Source organism: Nipponia nippon, unplaced genomic scaffold, assembly GCF_047370975.1.
Source record: "Nipponia nippon isolate SJK-2023a ecotype South Korea unplaced genomic scaffold, ASM4737097v1 scaffold_6, whole genome shotgun sequence".
Taxonomy (NCBI): domain Eukaryota; kingdom Metazoa; phylum Chordata; class Aves; order Pelecaniformes; family Threskiornithidae; genus Nipponia; species Nipponia nippon.
The window spans coordinates 36,165,110-36,191,780 of NW_028262380.1; the positions used below are offsets into that span (position 1 = coordinate 36,165,110).

At 41.2% G+C, this 26,671-nt stretch overlaps 1 protein-coding gene across 1 annotated transcript in view; it reads right to left on the reverse strand.

Moving 5' to 3' along the window:
• Window positions 1-21,422, reverse strand: part of SNX25 (sorting nexin 25) — an 88,739-nt gene extending 67,317 nt beyond the window's left edge. The window contains exons 1-2 of the mRNA XM_087735978.1: window positions 20,693-21,422; window positions 8,044-8,128 (exon numbers count right to left, since the gene is read on the reverse strand). Coding sequence (XP_087592104.1) covers window positions 8,044-8,128; window positions 20,693-21,142 — 535 coding nt within the window. The 5' untranslated portion in view covers window positions 21,143-21,422. The remainder of the gene's footprint in view (window positions 1-8,043; window positions 8,129-20,692) is intronic.
• Window positions 21,423-26,671: the final 5,249 nt, after the last annotated feature.

A 26,671-nucleotide genomic window follows, 5' to 3' on the forward strand; every position in this document is an offset into this window, starting at 1 on the left:
TTTGTCAGTGTAAGCCCTGATGCAAAGTAATCATGTGACTCCACTATTTCTTACTTTCCACTTTGATGGAAGTTGCTTGTTTGGCAGCTTAGTAAACTATAAAAAGTTCCCTGGCAATGTGACAGTGAACTAATAACATAGTAATAGCAGAACAACTTAAGTTGAATACTTTTGCTTGTCTGAAAGCACACCTCATCCTACATCACCGTGTCAAAAACATTTCAAAAGAAAAGGCTAAAATTGATACAAGTTTCTAGTCAAATGCTTCACAAATCAACTTCCTCAGGTTTATAAAGAAACTGAGTCACTTCACCGAGTATGCTGAAATATAAAGTTAAAAGCCTTCTGCTAAGTCATTTCAGGGCTTTTAAATTAAATTATTCAGAAAAAACATTTCAATCAATCAATAAATAGAAGTTTTGAGTCTTTTCTCTGATCCAGGAGAGGAAAAAAAAATATGCAGAGCCATATTGCAGGACAGGAACTTTCAATGTTGAAACATATCCAATTTCATTACTTTTCTAAAATAGAAGAAATCATATTTCAGTGAAAACTGCCACCCACAAATACTACAAAGTGATAAAAACAGTTATAAAAGGTAGTGGTCTTCTGACAAACAAGCTGAAGAATAATCCCTTGATATACTGAAAAGCAATTGGGAACAGCATTTTAAAAACTGAAGTTTATTACTTATCTCAAGTCTCCCATGACAATACATATTTTAAGTATCTATTTTTCTACAGCTGTCCCCGTGGCCTTCTACAACCACCATTTTTTATAGCTTGGTTACTCTCTTCTGTTGCAACATGTGAAATGCTGTGGAAAGCCGATCACAGCATGCATTCTTCCTTTTCATCTAGTCTGTAAGAGACCCATAATTTCTCAAGTGCATTCAAGACACACTATATTGTGATATTTGTTATCATCGTCACTGACAGATAATGACTGACTTTTTCAGATTTTCTTACAGACACCCTTTCTACCCTAAAACGAACCAAGAGTGCAAAGTAGCATACTCCTTCAGCACCTTTTGCCTAAGAAGCCAAGTCATAGTGTAGAGTGGTGGCTCCTACAGGTATCTATTGGACAGAACTCTACAAAACAAGAGTACAAGAGTAGAACTTGTATCTCGATCAGTTAGACTATATTATCTCTCAGAACATCTATCTATTCCCACCAATCCTTAATTTGCAACTGTATTTTCAGGAAACTCCTCTCCAAAATTAGCTCAGTTCCTCATTCACTCCATAATCACCGTCACATCCAATGTTAAGTCTCTCTGCTCTGGTAAAGCACAACATTCAAACATATAACAATGCTAATTAGTAAAGTATTATGAGAGCACAACTCTTGCAACTTTACTACACTCCCGTTGAAATACTTGAAGCAAGATCTATTGCAGTGGGAAGACTCCTGCTCAGACACAGCAAGGTGATGGTACAGTTCTTCATCTAGGTGCATCAACATGAAAGAACCATGAAATCTAGCGGCAACATCAAACTAAAGACAAAAGATCACCAGTCATCACCAAAAATTAAGCTGTTCAAGTATGAAACACTTCACTTCTGTTTCTTTCTGCCAGTTACACACTTTCAACACGTTAAATGGATTACCCCACTTTAAACCATATTTTCCTACACCTGCCTTTCATAACTCTCTTCCTTTACATCCTTTCTATAGTTCCTTGTCACCTCTGAGCCTTGTTGTCCTTCCTGCATCACAACAGTTTAACCGTGCTGTTCTCTATAAAATTCGGGGTACTTTAGAGCCCAGAATGTATGCCCAAATCAACAATGAGACAGCTTTTAGGACTTCAGAAAAAAAAAATTAAAAAAAAAAAAATTATTAAAAAGGACACCAGCCATAGACACTAACAGCAGTATGGGCTGGGATAAGACACTGCCTTATCCATGTGTGTCATCCTGGCCATGATGCGCTGTCGCTGCTTTAGTTTCATGCCTACTGATGCAGCTGGCGCCTCTTTCAGCACTCGAAAGAAATACAGGAAACAAACATATAATTTTATAGAGCGCAGCTTGCTTCCTTCAGAGGAGAAATCTGCTCATGCATCTATTCTCATTGTTTTTACACTGCACGTTCTCCAAAACATTGAAAACAACGGGTCAGAAGACAAGAAAGGAATAAAAAGAAGAGCAGAACACACTTTCAGCACAGTACCTTACTACCACTAACTCAGCCGCGACAAACATGAAACAAATGTCTTCTGATCGAATCAGATACAGTGAGAGGAACGAGTCTGATGCAGAACTGTAGAAACTTCTACTGGGTTTTCTAAATTAGTTCAGAAGATCCAAGGCTCCAGTTGTCATAATCTGATTAAAAGTCATTCCCACACGAATGTGAAGTTGAGCCTCTTCAATTACTCTTTTTAAAGACTGTAAACTAAAAGAGTGTTGGGAGTAGAGAGGCAGAAGCTTGTGTGGAAGTTAGTGAGGACACCCCTCTAGACCCTTCATTCCTAACCCCACATATCTCTACAGTAACTGCTATCCCTTCTTCCACATTCATTCATTCAGAGGTTCAGTGGCACCACAAGAGCCAGTGGGTCAGACTGTAATTTGCAGAGCTTCATGTTAGACATCTGCAATTTGCAGAGCTTCATGTTAGACAGTTTTTACACTGCTAAGATTCGTTACCCAGCTTCATGAAAAATAACATCGAAATCTGAATAACAAGGACTAAATGCCTACTCATTTTCTCAAAGCACCATTAAAAAAAAAAAAACACACCTGAAATATTCTCCCTATTCAAATGCATACACAGACTTCCAAGTTTCAAACAAGAAGTAAATAGCCTTTCCTGAAAGAACTGGAAAGACCAGAACCATTACATTAAGTTATGGTCAAATCCAAAACTCTCCTGTGACTATATGAACAGCAGAAGAGAAGGTACAGCTACAACCCTGGCTTGAGCTATTCTACAACAGCAAGCGTCATAATCTGTAAAATAGAAATGCAACAGTAATATGAGTTGTGTTAAGATCCTGCATCAGGGAACCACCAAACAGCCAAGAAGTGTTATTATAATGCTGTGCTACTACAACACTAGATTTAACATGCATGATATGGTTATCATAAGCTATACTTGAAGAAAAATACTTTCAATAAAAATTTAATGAGAAAGATGACAGACTATACCACCATTAAGTACCTGGCAAAGAACTGTTCTAAAAAAGTAAATGTTAAATGCTTAGTTATTTGTACAGCTACTACTTCTCCCCCCCACCAAAAGCCAGTTTGGAGGGGCGAGGGGGGAAGCCTTATCTTCATCCTCAAAACCCACACTAAAGTATTAAAGCCCCTATATTTAACTCCCTAAAAATTACTAATAAGTACTCTGAATATGCAACTCTATCATTTCCAAGACATCATTTTTTTAAATTTAAAGAGATAAAGGCCATTATTCACTTACTGTATTTTAGATTTTATTATATTTTGGCTATACAATACAAATTAAGATGATGAGGTTTTACATTTAACATCATCTGTATTTATTGAAGTTTCTCATTCCCACTAAATTTTTATTTAGATCCTGGTGTTAAAGGCTGGCAAAATGTTGTGTAAATGCCCAGACTTCAGTGACTGGAAACCTACCCCAGTCACTAGCAACAGTGATTTACAGATTTCAGTTTCCTTGTTAAAGTTTGTGTTTGGAAAAACACTAGCATTTCTTGGTTTACTTGCATTTTACAACATTATTCAAACTCTATGAAACTGACATGTTTCTTTAATAGACTAGATGTTATCATTGTGCATAGATGGATAGCCCCTGTGCGAAGGAATCATACCCTGACAGTCTCCCATTCTACAATGTTTGGTTTATTTTTATTAAAATTTTCTCGACATTTGATTCTTTAATAATTATTATGAATGTGCAGAAACACATGGAAATTTCCAAATATATAAACAATAAAGAAAAAAAAATAATGTGTTAAAAAGATCTAGGAAATGCATTAAAAAAAAATCTGACAAATTTCTGTTGGAATAGTTTTGCCGATGTACCCTTTGCCAAGAGTTCTTAGCTCCAAGTGTTTGAATCCCAGTAGCAGAGAGAACATGAATTCAAATTAAGTCTTGCTCACATTTTGGACCCAAACAACTCATTTTTTGAGAACTGTGGGGAAAAAAAAATTACAGCTCTTCAAATAGAGTGACAGAAGCTACTGCAAATTTTTTTCTAAATGTCAATGTGTGGATCTTAAGTTGGGAAGTGAGATAGATTGGGAAAAAACTCCTATAAAGGGAAGTCTTGCCTTACATGCCTAACAAAGTTCTTCTAAGGGATCAACAAGAACACAGACAGGCAAGACCTGATCCACAGGTACAATCTAATTGAATTCCCAAAATATTTCCAAGGTCACCTCAACACAGGGTTGAAGGAAGATAAGCCACTATGAAAGAAGAGATGGCTCTCTGGCATGAAGTATTTTAAGAGCTAAGAAACACAGGATATGAATAATTAGTCAATTTTCACAGCAGAAGAATTTCACCAATGGAGTTCTGCTGGGATTTTTGCTATGGCCTGTGCTATTTTACTTACTCATAAATGATCCAGTAAAGCAGGTAAGTAATATGGAAACTAATTTTCCTGGCACTACTAAAGCAGTAGAGACAAAAGACTGACTGTGAAGAATAACAAAAAGACCACAGGACACGGGGCAATAAAAATGGAAGATGAAATTCAGTTCCTGGGAGACTAGCTATACACACGGCAGATAATTTACTGACAGCTACAGCCCTCAGCCCAAACAGTACGCCGCACAACAGCAGTGTGAGTCTGACTGAGCACAGTCTCTCAAAAGACATGTTCCTAAACTACCATGAGATATGGGCTGAAAACATGAAGTTACCAGATAAGCAACAGGAAGCATTAAAAGGCTAAAAGTATTTGTAAAAGTGGGTCATCTTTTCTTTGTGTAATATAAACGAAGGGCAAACAAGAATCAAATCAATCAAGAAAAGGCATGAAAAACACTGAAAACAACACATTTTAGTGTGCAAGCATGCTATAATTAAGAATGAAGCAGCACTCTGAAGCACCATACTTTTATACTGCTCTGTTGTCAGTGGGAGGTAGGAAAGAAGTTTAGAACTGTGCTGTAAACCAACGTAAACAGAAGTTCCTTCTTGGCGGCACTTAGTGACCAACATTGTAGAAAGACAATTCCCAACAACTCTGTCACACTGGCTTTGGCAAGACGAGAAGCTATCCAAGACACGAGCAACTACTATCAGCCAATGACCACCACAGGAAAACTATCTAAACACCATAATGTTTTTAAGTTTATCGAAATAAGGCTGATGGTTGAAATGGAAACATGCACGACTCCTCCAATTTAAAACTAAGGATGATCACTGATATGTATCCTTCCAACTACATTAACAGACTATGATGAGAACATCAGGAAAATACAGTAAAGCAGGTGACAGCTTGTCAAGCGAGAGACACCACAGAACCTCAGGGAACCGTGCAGTAATGGAGAGCCACTCGAAACCCAGAGAGAGAAACACCAACCCAGACTGGCTGTAACACCAGCAAAAGCATGGCATGACTCAGTAACAGTCAACAGGCAATTCTTGAGGGGTGCAAGGTAGTTAGCAACTAGCAGTAAACCCTAGGCAAACTTAATTACACAGACGATGAAAAAGAGGTGAAGAAGTCAGAATTAACCAAAGTGCTGTCTCTTCATAACCAGCAATAGCGTTTCTGAAATTAGGTGATGCTGGCTCCTCCAAAAATGTTACCCTTGCATCTCTGAGGTACTGTAAAGAGAAGTAAAATCTGATTAAAAAAACCACTGCAAAACCCCATCGACTGTGATAATCTGACAACACCTACTGAAAAATCTCAAGCGGCGGTAGGAGTCTGAACTGGTCCCCAAGATTAAAACCTCAGGAGAATCTGAAGTCTCCTAACTAAATGAATGAGACTTTTTAAAGCATTTTGTTGAACAGCATGTTAGATCTAAACAGCAAGAAGTTCGCAAAAATTCCTGGGATTCACAAATACTTTAATCCTTATCAGTGTAAGGCTGATTAGCATTAGAGTATGGCACTAATGAAACAGAAATACAGACAGTATTTTTTATCTCTTTAGTAATAAAGTTTTATTTAACCATGAACTTGTAAAAAAGCATTCATAATACCAAGACAAATATAAATTTCAGAACTGTCACAGGGCAAGGAATGTCTATTTTCAGACAGATTGATCATTTGATCATTTTACTCTAATAAAAAGGTAATATGTTTCTTTTGAGGATTCATTCAGTATCTTAAACTTGAGTTGACTCAGACATCTTCCAAAACCAAAAAGCTTACTTAAGTCTACATGTGGTAAAGTGAAAACTACAGTCTCATCCTTGTCAAACTGCATAACGGAGGAGACGTTGGCTTCGTTAGTCACTTAGGCCTGGAAGAAATACAACCAAATCTGACAAGTTTGCTCTCCAAAACTCAGAGTGAGAATGGAGGGTAAAAGCTACTCCGAAAAGAAATAGCAGAAAGGCAAGTAAGCTGTCACAACAGAAGGTCCTCAACTCTGAAAAATGAATCCCTTAAATATTGGTAAGTTTCTTTCAGCTTTACTGACTAAGGATGGACTCATGCATCCAACCGAACGGTATCCGTGGGATAAATACCTTAGATGAAGACAGCTCCCATATTTTTCACAGACACGAGTCACTCCTATGTCCAAGTAACAGGAGGGAAGCGTAACACAACTGTCTTTCCCACAGTATTCCACAATACCTGTTGTCTGTCTCCAGATAACACCACTACCTCTAACTCTCTGCTGACTATGTCAGGGCTTCATTTCAAACTCCAATGCAGGTTATCCAACATGTAAAGTACACATGTGAGAATACAGCAAGTAACTTGTCAGTGCTTGTTTCATACGTGTAATGTTAGACACCACTACCTTTTTCACATCATCAGGAATCCTATAATCTGACAGATTCCAGATGAAAACGGTGCCTAAAACCAAACAGTGATAAAATTGTTCACCTTCACAGAAACGTGACGTAGTAGGTGAAGCGTTCTAATTTTACATTTTAGCTATTCTGCTAACAGCTATTCATAAAAATAAATTTTAAAACATTACACATCCCAAGAAGTTTTCATAAGACAACCAACCTGTTTAAAGCAATGTTAATTTTAAAATACACTCTCCAGATGTGAAAAAAGATAAGAAAAAAAAAGTGCTGCAAAGAAGTCTTAAAGGAAAAGACATTCAAAATTAGATAAAATATTTACAAAAGACTGAAATGGCATCAAATTTTATAAATATATTTTAAAAGCTACAGTACACAACTCTGTGTTCTTCTTTTCTTTTAATATGCAAGCCAGGTGTCCCCCCCACCCTGAAATCACCTTTAAGTTCCAAACTAGCATAACCTTTTAAGTAACAAAGCAAAAAATTTTTGCTTCAAACTTTGACACTATCCCAAGTTCTACAACATTTTGTATTACCAGGAGTCAGTTGAAAAAAATGTGTGCAGAAGTAGTAGTTATTCTTTAAAGAATTGTAAACAAGGTATTTTAAATCCATATGATCATAGTTCACATTTTAAAATCTAAAGCCCAGTTACTGTACTGATGATTTCAGACTGTATCAGCCAGAAATACAAATGTTGATTTTACATTCAGATTTTCATGACAAGCATTGCACTAAATGGGAAGACTGTTTCCAAGAGTCTACATGATCTATCAGTTCAGGAAAATCCAATCAAGAATCTTTGAAATGTTACCCTTTTGTTTCATGCACAAGTATTAAGGACTTCGTTTTAATATATTTCTGTAAAAAACAGCCACTAAAATAACAAGATATCAGTTAAATTGCAAAAGCAATGACACATAATTACTACAGTAGATTTCTTGGGAAGACCAAAACCTCGCACTTTTACTTTGTATCAAGGAATAAATCAGGGTCATGTTCTAAAATCCTGGAATATTGTGCAGTCATGGTTTGCTAAGAGGACAAGACATATTCAGAGTCTAATGCTCCTTTGTCCAAGTTAAGACTCACCTTCTTTCAGTGCTTTATCCATGTTGTGAGAAATGACCACTCTCCTTGATTGGACTGAATCATGGGAGCTTCCAGTCCAATTACTCTGAAATTCAAAGAGAACATTCATCATAAGAGGAAGGAATAAACCAAAAATGACACAAGAAATAAAACTGGAATTCAAGGTGATTGTACTATATAATTTGGTTTTTATACAAATATTGTCACCCCATATGATTAAAACAGGTGAGTGTCAATTGGCTATGAGGTTATTATACATTGTTCATTAACCACAAATTAATACCCACTGTTGTGTATCGTACACTGTACAACTTGCCAGTTATCTTAAGGTGGTTTTTTTGGTAGAAGGGAGCAATTCAATGCATTAAGAACAGGACATGCATTTAATAAAACAACTGGAACTCTTCAGTATTTTCACAGCTTTTAAGATCTCCAAGAGATAAGTCAATAGCAAATATAACATCTTTACAGCCTACTGTCACAATGGACTTCATTTAGCCTCATAAACCACTTTTATTTTAAAAGTGAAGCCCTTAGATCTCCTACAGTAATTTTGGTTCACATTCTTTTGAGCTTCTTCCTTCAAAGACACTTCTGGCCACTGCATTTTAAGCTGCTGTACTATACAAACATTTGTCTGTTTTGAAGTATTAGCTCTTATAGTGTCCAAACAGGTGGGCGGAAAGAGAAACATTTTTCAGGGTGTAGACAAAAAAGCAGTGATTCATGCTGTCCTTACACAGAAAGGAGTGTAATTCAAACCCGAAACAGAAATTGTCCCCACTGCCACTCGGCTTACTTCGCTCCCCTTGATGTGAGCTCAGACTCTCCTTGGTGAGGAGGCAGTGCTTCAGAAACATCCCAATTCCTCCAACATTCACCAAATAAAGACTAAGAAAGCAGTACAAACTTTAAGGGGGGGTTAAGTAAAAACATTCTTTAATGTTTTTAAAGGTAGTATGCCATTATTTCAGCCAATTTGCAGGCTAATAGTGTATTTTGGTGTAACATGTTTTCCTTCCACTGCAGATACATGCGCGTAGAGTCTAGTGTAAAGTATGTCTAATGGGACACAGATGAAGGAGTCTAAGCACTACTCCAACAGCAAAATAAAGCTGTTCAGACTCTTTTCACACCTAACACACAGCACTTCCATGAATACTTTCTAGGGCTTGAGTACCCTCCTTCCACCCACAGTTAATTTGTTCCAGCTTCTGGGTGAGTGCAGCAGCACTCCCTAGACTTCTTCTAGTCGCTACTTTGAGACCATGGCTGTGGTCTTCCAGCCATTTTCTTCCCCCCTTGACAACGCTATCAACGGCAAGAGCAGCAAGATTTCAGCACATTTGCCTCCATTTGCAGCACCTCTTACTACCAAAACTATGTTAACGGGGGGTAAGAACAGAGTATTATCTGATTAGTGAACCACTACAGATTTTCATGGCTCCCTTTTACCTGAACACAGATGCTGGTAAAAGCTGAAGCCATACCCACGTAAACGGCTGCAGAAAGTATTTTTGCTGTTTGGAAGAAGACCTAACAGCAATATTTGTAAGGCTCCAATACATCACTTCTGACTGCTAATGTTGTCGTGCTTCCTCCATGCAAAGCTGAGTTAATGCTAGTCACACAAGTACTTCAGGATTTTTCTGCTTTATTTGCAGCAGGAAATCAGATGATTCATAACCACTCCAATGTAAAAAGAGAAGAGACACACTCAGAGACATTAAACACCCCAAATACATTTGGGAGGGGGAAGGATTCAGAAAGCCCTATTAAGGCAAGTCAATCAGGCCACAATCCTGACTGAAGCTCTATGCTCAACATAACCCATCTTCCTTAACACTCTCGCTAGCTTGGGGATCCTACAAGACTAATCCTTCTGCTAAACTGAGTCATACCTGCATAGAGGTCAGTAACCTCAAGCCCCTAACTTAGGCATCAACAGTTCTCATCTGTAATCATATGTACTCTCATATAAGTACGTAGTTTGCAGGAAGTGTTTTTTACGGCCTAAAGCATCAGCAAGCGCTCTCATGAAGCACTAGCCAAAAATTAGGTTAAACACAGCCTGAGATAAGAAAATTACAAATGCTGAACTCTTACTTTTGCCTCTCTACCTGCCTCAGTTCACGACTTCTTTACAGCAGAGGGAACAAAACAAAACAAACAAAAAAAAGGCCTTCAGAGAGGATCCATGGTTGCAAGTAGCTGGCTCCACATCACCACGCTACGATCCAATCTACACAATTCCACAAAGCAGGAACTGATCCTTTTATGTTTCAATCTTGAACACTCATGTTAAGAACAAGGCAGACCATTACTGTCTCAGTGAAATGCTGTCTCTTAAGTAACAACACACAAACTCACATTTCGGCTTGCAAGAAAATATTTCATTGAGAACATCCTCTGCGGTTGGTAGTTTGACTTCTAAAAGGCACCAGCTTTTCATTTAAAAAAAAAGAGTAACATTGATGTTGAGCATGGAGGAGTTCAAGACAGACAAGTGATCAAAAAGAATTTAAAAGGTAAGAAGTGAATACCACCACCAGCAATGGTGATTTTGCTGCTGCACAAATGTAATTACTGAAGGGCAAAGGAAGATGCACAGTATATTGGATTTTCTGAGAAGTTTTCCATACTCATACAAGTACTGCATACAACACCATGGACAGTCAGAGAGAAGCACAGAGCAAGACACAAACCTTGTTTAAAAACAAGGTTTCAACTTTCTTTAAAAACAGATTTTTCAAGAGCAGATGAGAATCTAACATTCGAATAAATAGGAATGCTTAAATGCATTGGAGTGATATTGGTTGGGTTAGTTCAGGCTTAAGAAAAAGCAATTCAGGGGAGACCTTATTACTGTCTCCAGCTACCAAAGGAGAGGGTACAGAGAAGAGGGAGCCAGACTTGCAGAGGCACAGGACAAGAGGTAAAGTTGCAACACAGGAAATTCCCATCACTTACAAGGCAAAACTATTTTAATTGAGGCTGGTCAAATACCAGAATGGGGGTGCTGAGAGGCTGTAGAGTCTTCATCCTTGGAGATATTCAAAACTCAATAGGAGAAAGCCCTGAGCAACCTTACCTCGTTGGACCCACCCTGAGCAGGAGGGTGGCCTCGATGTCCTCCAGACATTCCTTCCAACCTGAACTGTTCTGTGATTCTTGATGATACTTCAGAGAACTGTGAATTTAATTTAGTGACTAATAACAGATCAGATCTTAAAGTTGCCTTCTCTAAAACAGCTGATCAAACTCCTTTTTCCTTTCAGTCTTACGAACCTGCGTTGAGCAGAATCAAGTCTTAAGTCTTGTTAGCTTTGATTTGCTTTAAAAAATTCTGTTTCTGTGAGAACAATAATGATGAATTAACAGCAACAACAACCACCCTAAAAAACTAACAGGCACCCCTGAGCTGCCTGACATATGGCAACAAACACTTTAAAACCAAGAGTAACAACCCGGTAACACAGGGTTAGCAGCACCTGTGATAACAGAAGGATTTCAGAAAATTCACAGTCCAAACTCAGCTCTAACAGCTGAGAGAATGAAAAATCCAGCAGATTCCACCAGATTTTCTTCCAACCCCTGCCTCAAGTCAGATGGAGGATGTACACAGAGAACAGGTTCAGCTAGAAAGCCTAGACTTAAACGTTTTCACATTTTTCTTCATGTCGCTCATCTAAAGGAAAACGGTGCTACATTTCATGAAACAGTTGGCATAACCCTGACTGAGCCAAATATGTTCGTAAATGGATTTAACACAGCCAAAGCTCTAGCTTAGATGCTTTTTTATACTGATTAAAACCTGGTATGTTCCCCTTTACTCCTGACTTGCACTATCTTAGCCTTTAAAATATCAGGCTCCGCTCTGTAGAGTTTGTTGTTGAAGAATGGCAGAAACCAGACTGAAACTTAAATAAGGCTTGAAGGGGTAGGGGTGGAGCACATTTGGAAAGTACATGCAAAAAATGAGGTTGCTAACAAACAGGGAGGCCTGTTTCCTGGAACAGTTCAAGTTTTCCCCAATTTTGGCTTTGTTTATAGGCTGAAAAAAAGGATGTGTGTACTTCCTGGAGGCATCCAAATAATACTCATTGTTTGGTACTTTTGAGAATGATTTAAGACGCAGACAACAACAGTCTGAAAGGCCCAGGAAAAAAAAAAAAAAACAAAGCTGGCATTGAGCCTGAAATTTTGTCTTAGGTTCAGTCCCCTACAGATGCAAAAATTAAGTGTGTGTCATTTATTGCTTTAAACAATTTCAATAATTTAAAATTAACTTTGAATAAAACAATAAATGTTAAATACTAAAGAATTAGAAGGTGTTTCAACAACTACACTGAATAAATGGCAAAGCACGGAGAACACAAGAGTATCGTCCGCTATCAAGAGATCCATCCGCAACACTCGGTCATCAAATGCAATTCTTAAAGCGTAACAGCAGAAAGCCAGGCACCTGCTACCGGCACGCCACACACAGACTTACTCTGCCATGGAATTAAAGCCAGAAGCAGAGAAAAATTAACAATTATTTCTATTACATTAACTCAATTACAACAAAACTAGAACAGAGCTCAGGACAGATCCCACAATATAAATGGGCATTGTGCATGAGATGCTCAGTTTAATCACTGATCTAAAAGGCAAAGACTACATCTAATTCAGCATACAAGAACTATCCAGTTACTCAGCTACTTGCTCCACCCACTGCTGCCCTACTAACTTTCATCTTTTCTTTGTAAAACATACATTAACATCAGACTGGACTTTGATAATAGAGAGTCACAGCTTCAAATAATACTTCACTGAACTCTCCATAAATTCAGCTTTAACTGATCTGGATAGATGTTTTCTTATAGTAGTAAATATTACTTCAACTTATGATGCAAAAATAACTCTTCTATTCACAGGAGTTAACATTTTTAATTAACACCTATAGTTCTATTTTAGATTACAAAGTACATGTGTGTCACATTAAGCATTAATCTACGTATATTAAGGGAAACCATAACTACCAATTTAAAAATCAACATACTTAAAGCATGTTAATCCTATTATGTTAAGTATCATTATCTCCATAAGGATTTTATAACATCAGCATATCTTATTTCCACTAACACAGTAGCTTCTGAAACATGTAAACTGTGTTTATTATATGGGGATCTCCTATCTTAAATGTACCATGTTCAAAACTGATAAAACTGTAGATGTATAAAAACTTTATAATCAGGGCAGAACTTCCTTCACTTGAGATTTCATATAATACTAGACAGATAAGAATATGAAAATGAAACTTTTCTCAGGTGATACTTTCATTCCCATCACTACAGCTAAGAAATAATTGGCAAATTAGCATGTAAACTGCTGCTCAGCAAGAAATACAGCATTATTCCCTGCTGGGATCTTTAATATCACCACCAAAATAAAGGCTTACGTGAATTCTCAATGCACAACCCCGTTCTACTGAACGTCTCCACACTCTCCTCCTCTGTTAAAAACAGACAACAAGAACCTATGGCCTATACTTCCAAGGCCAAAAGAGCCATGTGCTATGAAAACTGAATTGCTGGCAAGCCAGAAAAACCTGCAGAGGCTCATGCCTCAGCTGCAGAGTCTCAGCTTGACAATGAGAGAGCAACTCCTGCGTTGTCTACTGCTATACCCTCCCTCCTGCATGACTTTTCACCATGCAAAGGTAGGGTGTTCTGTCTTTTTAACAGAGCATCGCAAAACATGCAGAATGAATCATCATCATTAATTTTATTAACATTACCTTGTTCTTTTTCACTGTGCATGCTTAATAGGGGAAAAATGGTACAGAATGACTGGTCATATCAACCTCCCACGGACACAACGCAAATTTGTTCCCCTTATGACTACACAATTTCCTTTTTCTTTTTTTTTTTTAATCACTTAACAAGGTAGCAGCTTGGGAAAGGCTATAGTATTCTACATAACTGCCTCTTCCTTGGGTAAATTTTGCTGCTGTCCTTTGCAGAGCAGAAGGAACCAAGACCCGGCAATAAGAAGGAACCTGATCAGATTTTATTTTCAGAATGTTTCCCATACACATGTCCAGTGTTTTCAGTCCCAAAGCATACCTTGAACGCAAGATGCTTTCACTCTTGACCTTATTACAGAGGTTTTGGTTCCACCTTTAGGACTCCCCTGCCAGAGACTTGGACAGCAAGATCCCAATGAGCCTACCACCCATCTTACTTATTGACTCAGCATGGCTTGGTTATCAGGACAAATGAACTAGCTCCCTAGTTATGTTGTCGGTCATAAAACACTTTTGAAGTGAGAAGCATTCCCTACACAGGTAGAAGCAGCCTGATTCACAGCAAAATCTGAAATGCCAATCTAACAGAATGTTGAGAAAATTAAATGTCAAGCACAATACAATGCAGAGCTGAAGACGAGACAGGATACAATGGAAGGAAACAGAAGGGGTTACACGACAAGACAAGAAATCTCTCAATACACATGATGGATAAAAGGCTGCGTGGAAAACTACGTCTGCTCACCACTAAGGAGTTACGGGACAAATAAGTGAGAGACAGAGTCTGAAAAACATTTAATTTCTGAGATCAGTCTCCTGTGAGAATGAAGTTATCACTTCAAAGTTACGCCTGCAGGTAATCAATGCATGCAGTCCTAACAAAACATCAATTCTGAAAAAGCTTATAAATCCCTAAGGATAACAGATATTCCACCAATCCCTAAAAATAAACTGTAGCAGAAATGTCCAAACTACCGGCCCCAAAGTGTAACAGGCCCCGCTGAACTGTAACTGAACATTTGAGATTCATGCAGCATTCTCTTAAAATTTTAAAATATTCCTGAAATTGGTAGGCAATGCTATGATCTCGTTTCATTATTTTAATTTCAGGACTTGCCTAGTAGTAAACTCACCCGCATCATCAAAAGCTGATTGTTAACCTGCCTATACAAGAGATAGCACTAAGAACAAAAGTATCAGACTCTCCATTGTTAAAAACAAACCAAACTTAAATATACCCTCTCCTTTCAATCCAGGAACAACTGATAAATTAAAAGAATGGCAGTAGATCAGAATATTTGGTTGCAACCCCAAGAGGGTGTAAAACAAGCACGACAGAAGAGCAGCAACAAGAGACTGTAATGACTGGCAGAAGCAACAGCAAAAATCCTGCAATATCAGAGCTCTCAATATTCCCTAATGGACCAGAGAATGAGACAGACCGTAGAACGTGCTTGGCTTTAGGTTGATAAAAACCCCATAAATACTTCTGAAGACTTACTAAGGTGTAAAGATCAAGACTGAAAGGAGTTAGGAAGTTCCTCCTCTCCCTCACAGCTGCTCCAAACTGCTCATTACCTCAAGAACTGATTTGCATCATGCTTGCATCGATGCCCACAGATGACAAACCTTCCACTTGCTACAGCTGCCGAGGCTCCTGCAAGCTTACCTTCACAAACTTCATCTGATCGCAAAAGTCCAACAGTGAAGGAAAATAAAACTGCATGTCCTTCCTCTCCACTTCCCTTATGTTCCTCAAAAAGAGCAGAGCACTCAGCTTGGACACCACGGCAGATACTCAACCTAGGTTAAGCTGCCATCCCATCTGAATCACTCAGACCATTTCCAATAATCTCACTACTCATCCTCCTATGGCTCAAATAAAAATCAGTACTATCTTTCAGGATCCAGAGATTTCACCAATTACCTGATCCAATGAGAAAAGACTTACCCATGCCCTCCCATTAATGACAGATTCACAAAAAGTCCATGTTCAAGGATGGAACAAGCCTTTAGGAACATGAAACATGGTCTCATGTCTCCCTCAGGGCCAGAAAGTAAGAGTAAACTATTTCTGAAAATGGAGAGCCACTAAACAGAAGTGAGCAAGAGTGACCAAATATGTCAGGAGCTGAGTTTTAAAGAAATACTCAAAATCATTGGCAACTGTTAATCATAGGAAACTAAAACCGGGACATTGGAATCAGTGTACCCTTTTCACTGGAAAACCACACGTTTATTACCTTTCTGTTAGTGCTGCAAGACAGACTAGGTAGATCATTCTCTATACAGGGTATCATTCGTTTAATCTGAATTTAAAATGCGGCACTTACTTAAATCTGATAAACTAATCCTTGGTTTCTGCATTATTTAAATGAAGTTGACAACCCAACTCTCTATTATTCAGAGTTTTTGCTTTGAATCAGAGTCAAAACACTATGCTGAAAAGAAAACTCTGTCCTGCCAGTTTTTTTGGCAGAGAAACAACTCACACTGGAAATGTGGGAAAATGTGTTCTCCTTCCCCTTTCTACTAACTTGGTTAACGTGGTTCTTCATATGAGTCAAAGCCATCGCTCCTACAACCACACAAGTTAACAGCCATGTAGGGAACAAGCTTGAATTTAAAGGGGTGATACATCTTCTAACAAGTCTCTTCAAGGTCTATCTTTGGCGCGAACATGTCCACTGATACTTGAAAAGTGAAAATCCCCTTTGAGTTTTACTTTCGTAAAAATGTCTGTCTGGGACACCACGCCTTTTTGCTGTCTTGCATTTTGCTGTCCTCCTCCTCCACCGCAAATAATTTCGTCCTAAAACAGCACCTGAGAAGCGCTGAAAAATACCTGACAACAACATAATGTACAATTTCAAGGTGTCGTTCAATTCCCGTTATTTCAATATCAACAGAAACTATTTACCAATATTATTAATGCCTGCCAAGTACTTAAACTAGTAAGTAAAACAATATTATGAGTTGCCTGTACACCTCTCTGCCCTTCTCCTTCCAATGAAAATATAAAAGAACACTGGAAGAAACACAAAGCTTTATGTGGAAGCCAGAAGACTGCCCAGATATACCTTGTGATCAGAACTCTCACATACAGGAAGACTATATTGAAACCACACCTCATCATGACAATATAAATTGCACACCTTGCTTTGCAGTTCTCAGCAGATTTCAGATGCTCTTGCTGAGATACCTGACTTTAGCAGGAAGTCTTCACCTTTCAAGTCCCAAAGGGGTTACATAAACAATATTTAGGACAAAGCACAGCTTCACATTTGGAAAGATGGCTTCTCTAGTAGCAAGTTCAAGCAAAATGTAAAAAGGCATACACCTTGCTCTTCTGAAGTCCGAACCTGCAAGACAGCACTTCCTCACCCAAGTTATTCACTTGCATGAACAGGTCCATGAAAATCAACAGCACTAAACTCACATTGTAAGTGCTTGCAGAATTGAGAACTTACTAAGAACTCCCTTTTTTCAGCACAGCATAAAGAACTCGATCCAAGTCCCTTTGAAGCTGATCAAGAGTACTCCCACTCACTTTCCAAGAGCTGAGCCTGACTCCCACTAGAGTAAATATTTGTTACTGAATACGTAGCGTTTCCTCATTTGTTAACCCCAATGTGAAAATCACTCAAAGAATGAAAAAATGAACCTATGTGCCTTGAGTTCATGTACATATAACACATGCAGAGCAAGATGCCAGCCATAAAACTCTCCCCTAAAGAAAAAAAAAATAATTGTTAATTATTAGGCCAACAGAGGGTTCTTCCCTATTCTTGAGGAAAAGGCAGAACAAGGCTGAAGAAATTCTAGCTTTACAGTCATCCTACTACCGGCTCCCAGAGAAGAAACAACAGGATCATAAGGCTCTATGAAAAATGGGAGAATAGCAACCGAATGATAATAAGCGGTGTAAATACAAAAGGATGTATAATAAAAAGATTAATCAACAAATTTTTCAGAGAGAAACGTACGGAGAAAACTTTGCAATAAACATTTTACTGAATGGCCTACACTTCTATATGCTGCCTATATAGACACCATTAATTTCTTCACCGACACGTTGCTGAAGCACCAATTAGGAAATCTGCTAACCATATACAAAATTGTGTTCAGAAAAAGTACGTCAAGGAGCTTTGCAGCCCTGAAGCCATTTTGTATCAAAAAGAAATCAACAAAACTGTGAACTGAAGGCATGAGAAACCCAAATAAAATGCCTGGAATTACAGCTTCTATATAGAAAGGGTAAAATAGCTCGCTCCTTTTTTGACAGTCCCTTTCATACAGCCAGGTTAAATTCTGAGAACAGTGCAAAGAGGGAGGAAAAAAATTTTAACTGAATCACGGAGAGGGTAAAGAAACAATCCGGAAAAAGGGCTGCAGCAGGTACTGTTGCTTTATGAGTGCCTTTTAAATACTAGATTTCAATTCCCTTCTGAAACAACGAACACATACCATAGAGCTACAATAAGTCCAGCCACCATGTACTAGACCACACAAAGCAAGAGGAGGTGTGCACGATTTACATATATTAATCCAATGGATGGACACAAAAGGAGAATATCTTGAAGAGAAACGGGCAGTAACATATCACAAAAAGGAAGTGCATACGGTAGAGTAACTGAAGTGACTGTACTTGTCTCTGGACAGTTCTAGTTTCACTCCTGTTCAGTGGGCTTATGCATTACATTCTTCACAAAGGGCGAGAGAAAGAGAGCAATTTAATTTAATTTTTTTTCTTCAATTCTTGGCTTCCCAAATTAAATCCATTTTCATTGTTTGGCTGTTTCACAAATCTGAAAGTTGCTCTTAACTGCAGCAGCAGGGAGATCTCAGTTACTAAGTTTATATAAAGATTTTTATTTTTTTTTTTACTATGTATATAATACATTCTCCTAAAAGTAAATTAACACACATTCAGATGTTCAGATAAGTATACCAGCACATAAATGTCACTGGAGCTATGGCATTATCACTGAAATATTTAATCTTGCAAATCTGAAGGCAATGGACATTTATTACTGACACAATTTTCTTTTTTCTTTCCCCCCCCCCCCCCCCCATTTTGTGTAAGGTAGTTGAATGGTGAAATATGAAAGCATACAGTCCTTTACTACTGAGGTGCTTATGCACTTAAAACACATTTGTTCCCCAGCATTCATACGACAAAAACCAGCTGAACAATCCCTATCTGTACCCACTTAATACACTACACACAGAACAGGTACCCTCTGCTTATCACTTGACTTTGTGCATTACATCTTCTCACTTCCCCATTTCCCACTTCTAGCGCTCATACACACTATTTATTCTGCACTCCCTTCAAAAAGTTGAGTATGATGTTGAGTCTTCAAAGCAAAGAGGATTTAAAAAAAAGTCTACCAAGAAGACAAAACGAGCATCACACACACCCACTGACACAAACAGATCCCGAGTGCACCTTTGCGAGTTGTACTATTCATTGAAGTCACCAACCCCCCCGGTGGTCAAACGATCCCTTCTACTGACAATAGTATCCTGCCAGTTTCCATTAAATGCAGGCCTGGAAAAACATATTGCTCACAAACACAGGCTCTTTCCCTCCACAGGTCAAAGAACGAAGGAATAAACCACTACTGCAGGTCGTTAGCTGACTCAATTGGCAAGACAGAAAGACAGCCAGCTATATCAGCAACTGATTTCTAACAGGTTCTCTGCCCTGCCAGCACCCTCTGCTTCCTGCAAATTCAGCTGCATAGACTGCAGCCCCAGAAACACAGAAGCAACAGCATTATTTACTTGCTGCTAACAAGAGCACACGTACTAAACATAATGAACTGGGTCACCAGAACAGCTAGGCTGTGCACCAAGATGGCACAAATTACGCTCCGTTTTCCTTGCAGAGCACCCTCAAGTACCCTGCATGACACTATCAAAGCCAAATAGCACTTAGGTGGTAGCGTCTACTGCTGCAGCACTTCACGTACTAACACACCCCGCTACCGTCTACAACTCACTGGTGAAGGGCTAAGGGCGCCCGACCGCCGTCACTGCCTCTGACGTCAAACTCCACATCCCAGCGACCCATGGGCAAAGCGGGAGCGCAGGCAGGTCCTCACCTCCAGCAGTAGTTTTTCAGGCCTGTCTAGGATCAGCTCCAGAGCATTGGATGGCTCGATGGGGGGCAAGGGCGTGGATGGGAGGAAAGTTATTTTGACCAGCACCTGTAGTCAGTCTCTGAATACCTTGTGCTACCAGTCCCGTTCAGAAGAAACCCAAAACATACTAAGCAGTGAGCTACAAAGAGCTCATGGACATGAATTAGTACATTTTAGAAGATGTACAGAAAATAAATTTGTTTATCTTTTGCATAGAGGTCTGCAGCGGTTTGAGAACACGCTGGCACTTCCTCAAGGCATTATGATAACACTATCTGAAGCTGCCCAACTTCAGAGCATGCATTTAAGCAACGCTATGCTGGCTCTTTGAGCACGTCTCTCTCTTTTACTAATGACATTTCAACCGAAGGAGCAGAAAAGGATTTGAGACACAGCCAACAACAAATCGCCATACGAGTGCTCCCACAATCCGAAGATCTCTCTCAGAGAAAAGTCTTGATTTTTCCTGCACGCCCGCTACCCTCCAGCACAACTTTTCCCATTTAAAGCCCCGACGAACAGCAGAGCGGGGAGGCTCCTGCGGCGGCGGGAGGAGAAGGGGACACGGGCTTAGGGTGGCCCGGCGCTCCGCGGCGGAGCGAGGGCCGCGCCACCTCCGTGCCCCCGCTCGCCGCTCTCCCGCAGGCGGGAAGGGGAGGGCGCGCCGCGGCCGCCGCCCGCCCCGCTCCGCTCCCCTCCCGCCACTTACCCCCGCGACCCGCAGGACCGGAGCTGCGGCGGCGAAGTCCGGCGGCGGCAGGCGGCGGCGGCCGCGACACATCAGGACGATCAGGGTGCCGAGCGCGGCGGCGGCGGCGGCGCAGCCCGCGTAGAGGGCGAGGCGGAGCAGCAGCAGGGCCAGGCACGGCGGCCCGCCGCCCCCCGCCTCGGCCCGCTCCTGCCCCAGGTGGACGACGGACACGGCCAGCAGCCCCAGCCCCGCCGCCAGCACGAAGCGGGACGAGCCGGGATCCTCGTCCTCCTCGTCTTCCGCCGCCTCCTCCTCGCCGCCGCCGCCGGCCACAGCGGCGGCCGCCGGGGCGCTGCGGCGGCCGGCCTCGCCGCCGGGGCCGTGCGAGCCCAGCGGGCCGGGTGCGGCGGCCCCCGCCGCCTCGGGCTGCCCGGCCGTGCTGCTAGCGCTGTCGACACCGGGGAACATGCTGCTCCTGGCGCCGCTGGCAGCAAGAGCATCTCCCGCCGCGGCAGCCCCCTGCGAAGGTCGCCGCTCCCGACGCCCCCCCTCTCCTCCTCCGCCGCCGCCGCCCGCCGCCGCCACTGGCACCCCTGCGGCCGCCGGGGGAGCCGGAGCTCATGCCCGGCGGCAGGCGGCTGCACGGCGGCCCGGCCGCTTCCTGGCGGCCGCTGAGGGGGCAGCGCTGCCGGACGGCGGGAGGCGGGAGCCCAGCGCCGTGGCGGCAGCCGGGGAGGCCCCGCCGCGCCGCTCGGCGTCCGGCCGGGGGAGGAGGAGGAGGAGGCGGGGGCGGGGCGGGGCCTGGCGGGAGGGCGGGCGGGCCGGGGACATGTGCGCTCGCCGCGCCGCCCCACGGCGGGGCCTGGCCGCCCCGCGCCGGGGTCTGCCCCGCGGGGCTCGGCCGTGGCGTCCCCGCGCAGAGGAGGGGAAGCAGCTACGCTCGGACGAAACGAGGAGGGGACGGTGCCTCCCCGCGGGGATCCCCGCCGGCTGCGCTGTGGAGCCGGGACCCGCGGAAGGTTACCAGGCGCCCCTCGCCACGGGCAGCCTGGCGGGGCTGGGGGGCTGCAGCCCGCGGGCCGCGGCTCGGCCCGGCGGGGCCCGGGAGGGTCTGGCTGCAGCACCGAGGCCCTGGCCTGAGCTCAGGACAAAGCCTTGACCTGGGGCATCTCTGAAGTCCAGCCCCCCTCCTGAGTGAGCCCTGTACGCACCCCTCTGCCGACACGCCTGTCATCAGCCACAGGAGACCATACGTAACTGGATTTCAGAAGTAAAAAGTTGGTAGAACAGCGACTGAAATGATACAAAGATGGTTCTGGAAAACCCAGCCCCACGACCCCAAACGAGGCCTGCCAGCACTCCCATCACTACCCCGCCTCTGCTGGTCTGGTGTTCTATGACTGCTTGTGGCAGATTCTGAGAACAAATTCCTCGTATGGCAAAAGCCTTGCCATATTTCCGCCGTGCCCGGGATGCGCGTCCACCCTGCCATAGGCGTGGCGCAATCACAGCTCCTCTGAATTTGCAGGTTCACAGCAGCTACCAACCACAGCCAAAGTGGGAGGCAGGCCTCGATCTCTTCGTAGTGGGAGTAAAGGGCAGTGCTTTCCTTAAGGAAGCCAGGCCGTGCAAAAGTGGATTTACAAGCATTTACTCACGGGCTTCATTTTAAGAGCAGATATCCCATTAAGAAAGTTAAGCACTTTAGAAGTGTTTACAGGTATTGAGACTTCTGGGAAGCACTTTTCAGACTGGCGGTCTTAATGTGCAAAATAGCCCTGAATGTTGCCTTTTAAACAACAGCTATTGGTGCTGAGGTTGGAGTCCGTTTGATTTATTCACGTACTGTAAAACTTCTGTAAAAAAGTTACTTTTGTAAAATGAATGACACTAGCCTGATGAAGGAAGAGTGTGAATACTAAGGCCCTCGTTTTGTGAATGCTTACATTTCCGTGTAACTTCAAGAGCAGAACTAGCACCGCTTTAAAACCAGACACCAAACCTCCCCAAGCTTCAGCGATACCACGCGAGCCGAGGCACTCGGCATGAGTAGCCCAGGTGCGCAAAAGGTTCGCCTACAGCCCTGACGCTGCACCGTAGCAGTGGGTCGGGCGTCAGCTCACGGTGCAGCGCCGCAATGGAAACGTGCGCGCTACAGGCACGGAGCTAGCCAGGAGTCTGCGCTACAACAAATGTTTTGCTCCACCACAGTATTTTCTAAACTAGTTCTAACCCAACCCGCAGTGTCTGATGGTATGGCCTGAGTCGTATACAAAATCGTCTCCACATATACATGGCTTTATCTACTAGAGGTTTGCATAGCAATGCATTTCCTCTCAAAATCCCAAAGTAGTTTTGGAGCGATATTAGCTCCCATTTTAGTCACTGACCAAAAGAGACACTGCTCCTTAATCTGATCCAAAGTCCTTACAGTAACTTAAATGTAATTTTATTACACGGTTCATTCTATTTAGTGGATATTAAATTGCACAAAGACCTTCTAAATGCTAGCTCAGACCATTCACAGAGTGTCCAAAATTGATTATTTAAGTCATGTCTCTGATGTGATTAAAGGTGAAAATCATCGTATCATAATAGTGGAAATACTATTGCAATGACAGCCCATTCCCATGCGAACTACCATGTGCCAAAACATCCTGATGCTTCACTGAAGGGCTTGGGGAACAAAGTTCTTCCAATACATCTGATCATTAAGACCAACAGAGAGAATCCTGCAGAGTCTGAAAGCTTTTGGATAAGGCCCAACATGCCAGAAGGTTTCCTATAAAGTTATTTTATTCTCATCAGGTAGAAAACAAAAAGCAAAGATCCATCTCCCAGCACACACTTTATTCCTCAAAGATCAGAAAATACAGGGCTTTGGACTGAGTTCAAGATCTATTCTGGGATCTTAATAAAGATCCACACAGAAACCAGACAGAGTGTGTAGAGGCCTCCTACTGCAAACGCATTCAGGAAACTGCCTGGGCCCCTGTCAAAACTACTTAAGGGAATTGAATCTCTAAATTAACCTGAAGCAGAGCATGTAATATTGTTAGTCCTGTGTAAACAGATATTATTTTCTTATTAGAGTATTAATTCTCAGAAGTGGAGAGGAAGATAAAAAAATAAACCTACCTGCAATAACGGTTTAGTCCTGCAGTGCTTACGCACAAAAACAGTTCTTGTCTGAATGAGTAATCCAACCAATTTTAGCTAGGATTTACACATCCTACCCTGAATTAGATATGTCTAAATCAACTCAAGTGTGTATTCATCGAGCTAGAGGGATATTTGATGGCTTTTCTTTTAGTTTTTAATAAGATTCTATGACTTTTCAACCTGAGGTACAACTCCTAACATTCTAGATGACATCCTGGCTCCACTGAAGTCAACGGCAATTTTCAAGTTTACCTCAGTCTTATTTGAACTTCCCCTTTTGTACTTTAAAAATTACTTTTCTGTACAAGACAAAAGGACTTCAGAGGTCAATTTTCTGAACAGGGGGTTATTTTATTCTCTTTCTGTAACTATTTACTCAGGCATGGAACTAGTTTATGAGATAGGAGATTCAAACTCTACCTTATTCAAGCATTACAGAAAATATCTTTCCTACAAGGATAAGACTATTTTAATCTCATTTTAAAACAGAAATTATGTCTGATTTGGGGGAAGGGTCAGCATCTTAATTTTTTCCTTTGACCTAGGATTGTAATTTACCTGTTTATAACAGATCCTAGACAAAGCCCCACTGGTCTGAACACACTTTTACATCTGTCTTTAGCGACAGTCTTGCAACTTTCACCTCCCCAGTACTGCAAATTTTAAACTTCAATAAATTTGCACCTTTAAAACATTTAGACAAGCTTAAAATGAATACTTTCCCAAGGGCTTTTTCACATTTACTTTCTGTTTTGTGAGCCTTTCTGGCTGAGATCACATTGCTATAAAGGTTAGCAATTTACCATTTCTCATTAAAATAGAAATTTACGTTATAGGCAAAAAAAGTTGTGTAAAGCACATACTTAGTTTATATTTTCAGTGTACTTACAACTTTGAATGAATTACATGCTTTTTTTATAACTGCTGTGGTGCTACATTGTAGTTACAGCCATGTTAAGAGTTTATAGAAATTCCTAAAAGCCTCTCGGGCACAAAACCCCGTAGTACTCGTGAACTTTCAAACCTGGTGGTATGGAAGAGTGATAACTAACACTGTTAGAAACAATCATAGGAAAGAGAGCAAACAAATTTACTGGATAGTGGATGCTGTTCATTTCATGAACCCTAGCTAATAGATCAAGAGAAAAGGAGATTGTCTGTTATACTTCTCAGTATCCTAAATCTTATCTCACACCTTTCAAGATACTCAAGAAAATGATTGTGATTATTTCTCAAAGGCTTGTAGAATGAAGGGGTTCAAAATTGTCAACCTTTTTTGCCTTTTAAAACTTTCCCTGAAATGGTAGATGGTTTGGACTTGATTGAAAACGTAAACTGCAGACATGTTTCAGTGGAAACCATATAAACAATCTGTCTCTATAAAAGCAGACATAGTTTGTCTGATAAAACTTTACCTCAATGGTTATACATTATGACTGCAAACCTTCTACTTACACATTTTTTTTCTCCTTACAAGAATGTAATTTGTAAAGACATTACAATACAGACTTTACACAATCATATCTTTCCATTAGGCACCATTCCTCCTTTACTGAAAATTAGTTGAACTGCTCTCAGAAGATAACTGTTAATTTTGTTGCCCACATTTCTACAAAATATGTAAGTTACACTAATATTAACTGATTTTATTTTTTGCTATGCCCTTTTGAGACCATGGTATTGTATTTTGCCTATTTGCAGATAGGAACCTGACACACAGGAAAGAAAAAGGACAAAAGCACCCATTTAGTGTCCAATGTGAGGTACCTAAGACAAAATTTTTTGAGTGCTCAGCATTCTGTAGCACTTGATGTTTTCCAAATACAGCTTCCATTGATTTTAGCTGCAGTTGTGATTATTCAACATTACAACAGTGAGTCGAGTAAGGTTCCAGAAAACTAAGAATGAAACACATGATCAAGTATGAAAAGTTAGTCTACATAATTTGCAGAACCTCCATTAAACACTGTGTAGCACAAGTAGGACTAGATTCTGGTTAATGTAGAAACACTCAGTTGTCTTAATCAAGAGATTTTATTCCTTTTCTTGTAGTCTTCTGACACATTCACTGTATGTATTTAAAAATATGTGTGTCTATACATACACACACATACATACATACATACGTGCCTCTGTGTGTGTGTGTCTGTGTGTTCATGTGCCAAGTGAACTAGGGCCATATACACAACTGTTGTCTTGGCTGCACAGCCTCTATTCAACTCAACATTCAGTATTCTCAGGAAAAAACGTGTGATCATGTCATTAAATCTTTTTCATGATGAACAATGGGGCCAAAGTAAAGTTGAATTTTTGGTTTTGAATGCGTGAATCAGTAATCTAGAAGTCTTTCTTTTCACATAATTCTTTCCTACTTTGTTAAAAAATAACATTACTATTATTAAAGAAATGCCAAGGTCTGATATTGCAACTGACCCCTTCTAAAGAGCTGAAACCTTTCCCACCCTTATACAGGACACTACCACTTCCCAGTGGCAGATCACTAATAGGTAGTCACCACTTACCTAGTCAGTGCTAGAAGTAATGAAACTCTCCCCGAAGGCACTATGATCTCAACCTGAGGCACCATCACCTCAGCATGTGGTGAGGTGGCGGGGCGTCACCTCAACCTGGAGCCCCATCACCTCAACCTGGAGCCCCATCACCTCAGCAAGCAGCCCCATCACCTCAACGTGGAGCACCACCACGTCAACATGAGGCACCATTACCTCAACCTGGAGCCACATCACCTCCACCTGGGGCACTATCACCTCAGCGAGAGTCCCAGCTTTCTTCCCGCTTCCTGCGGAGCCGAGAGAGGCAGGAGAGAAGCGGAAA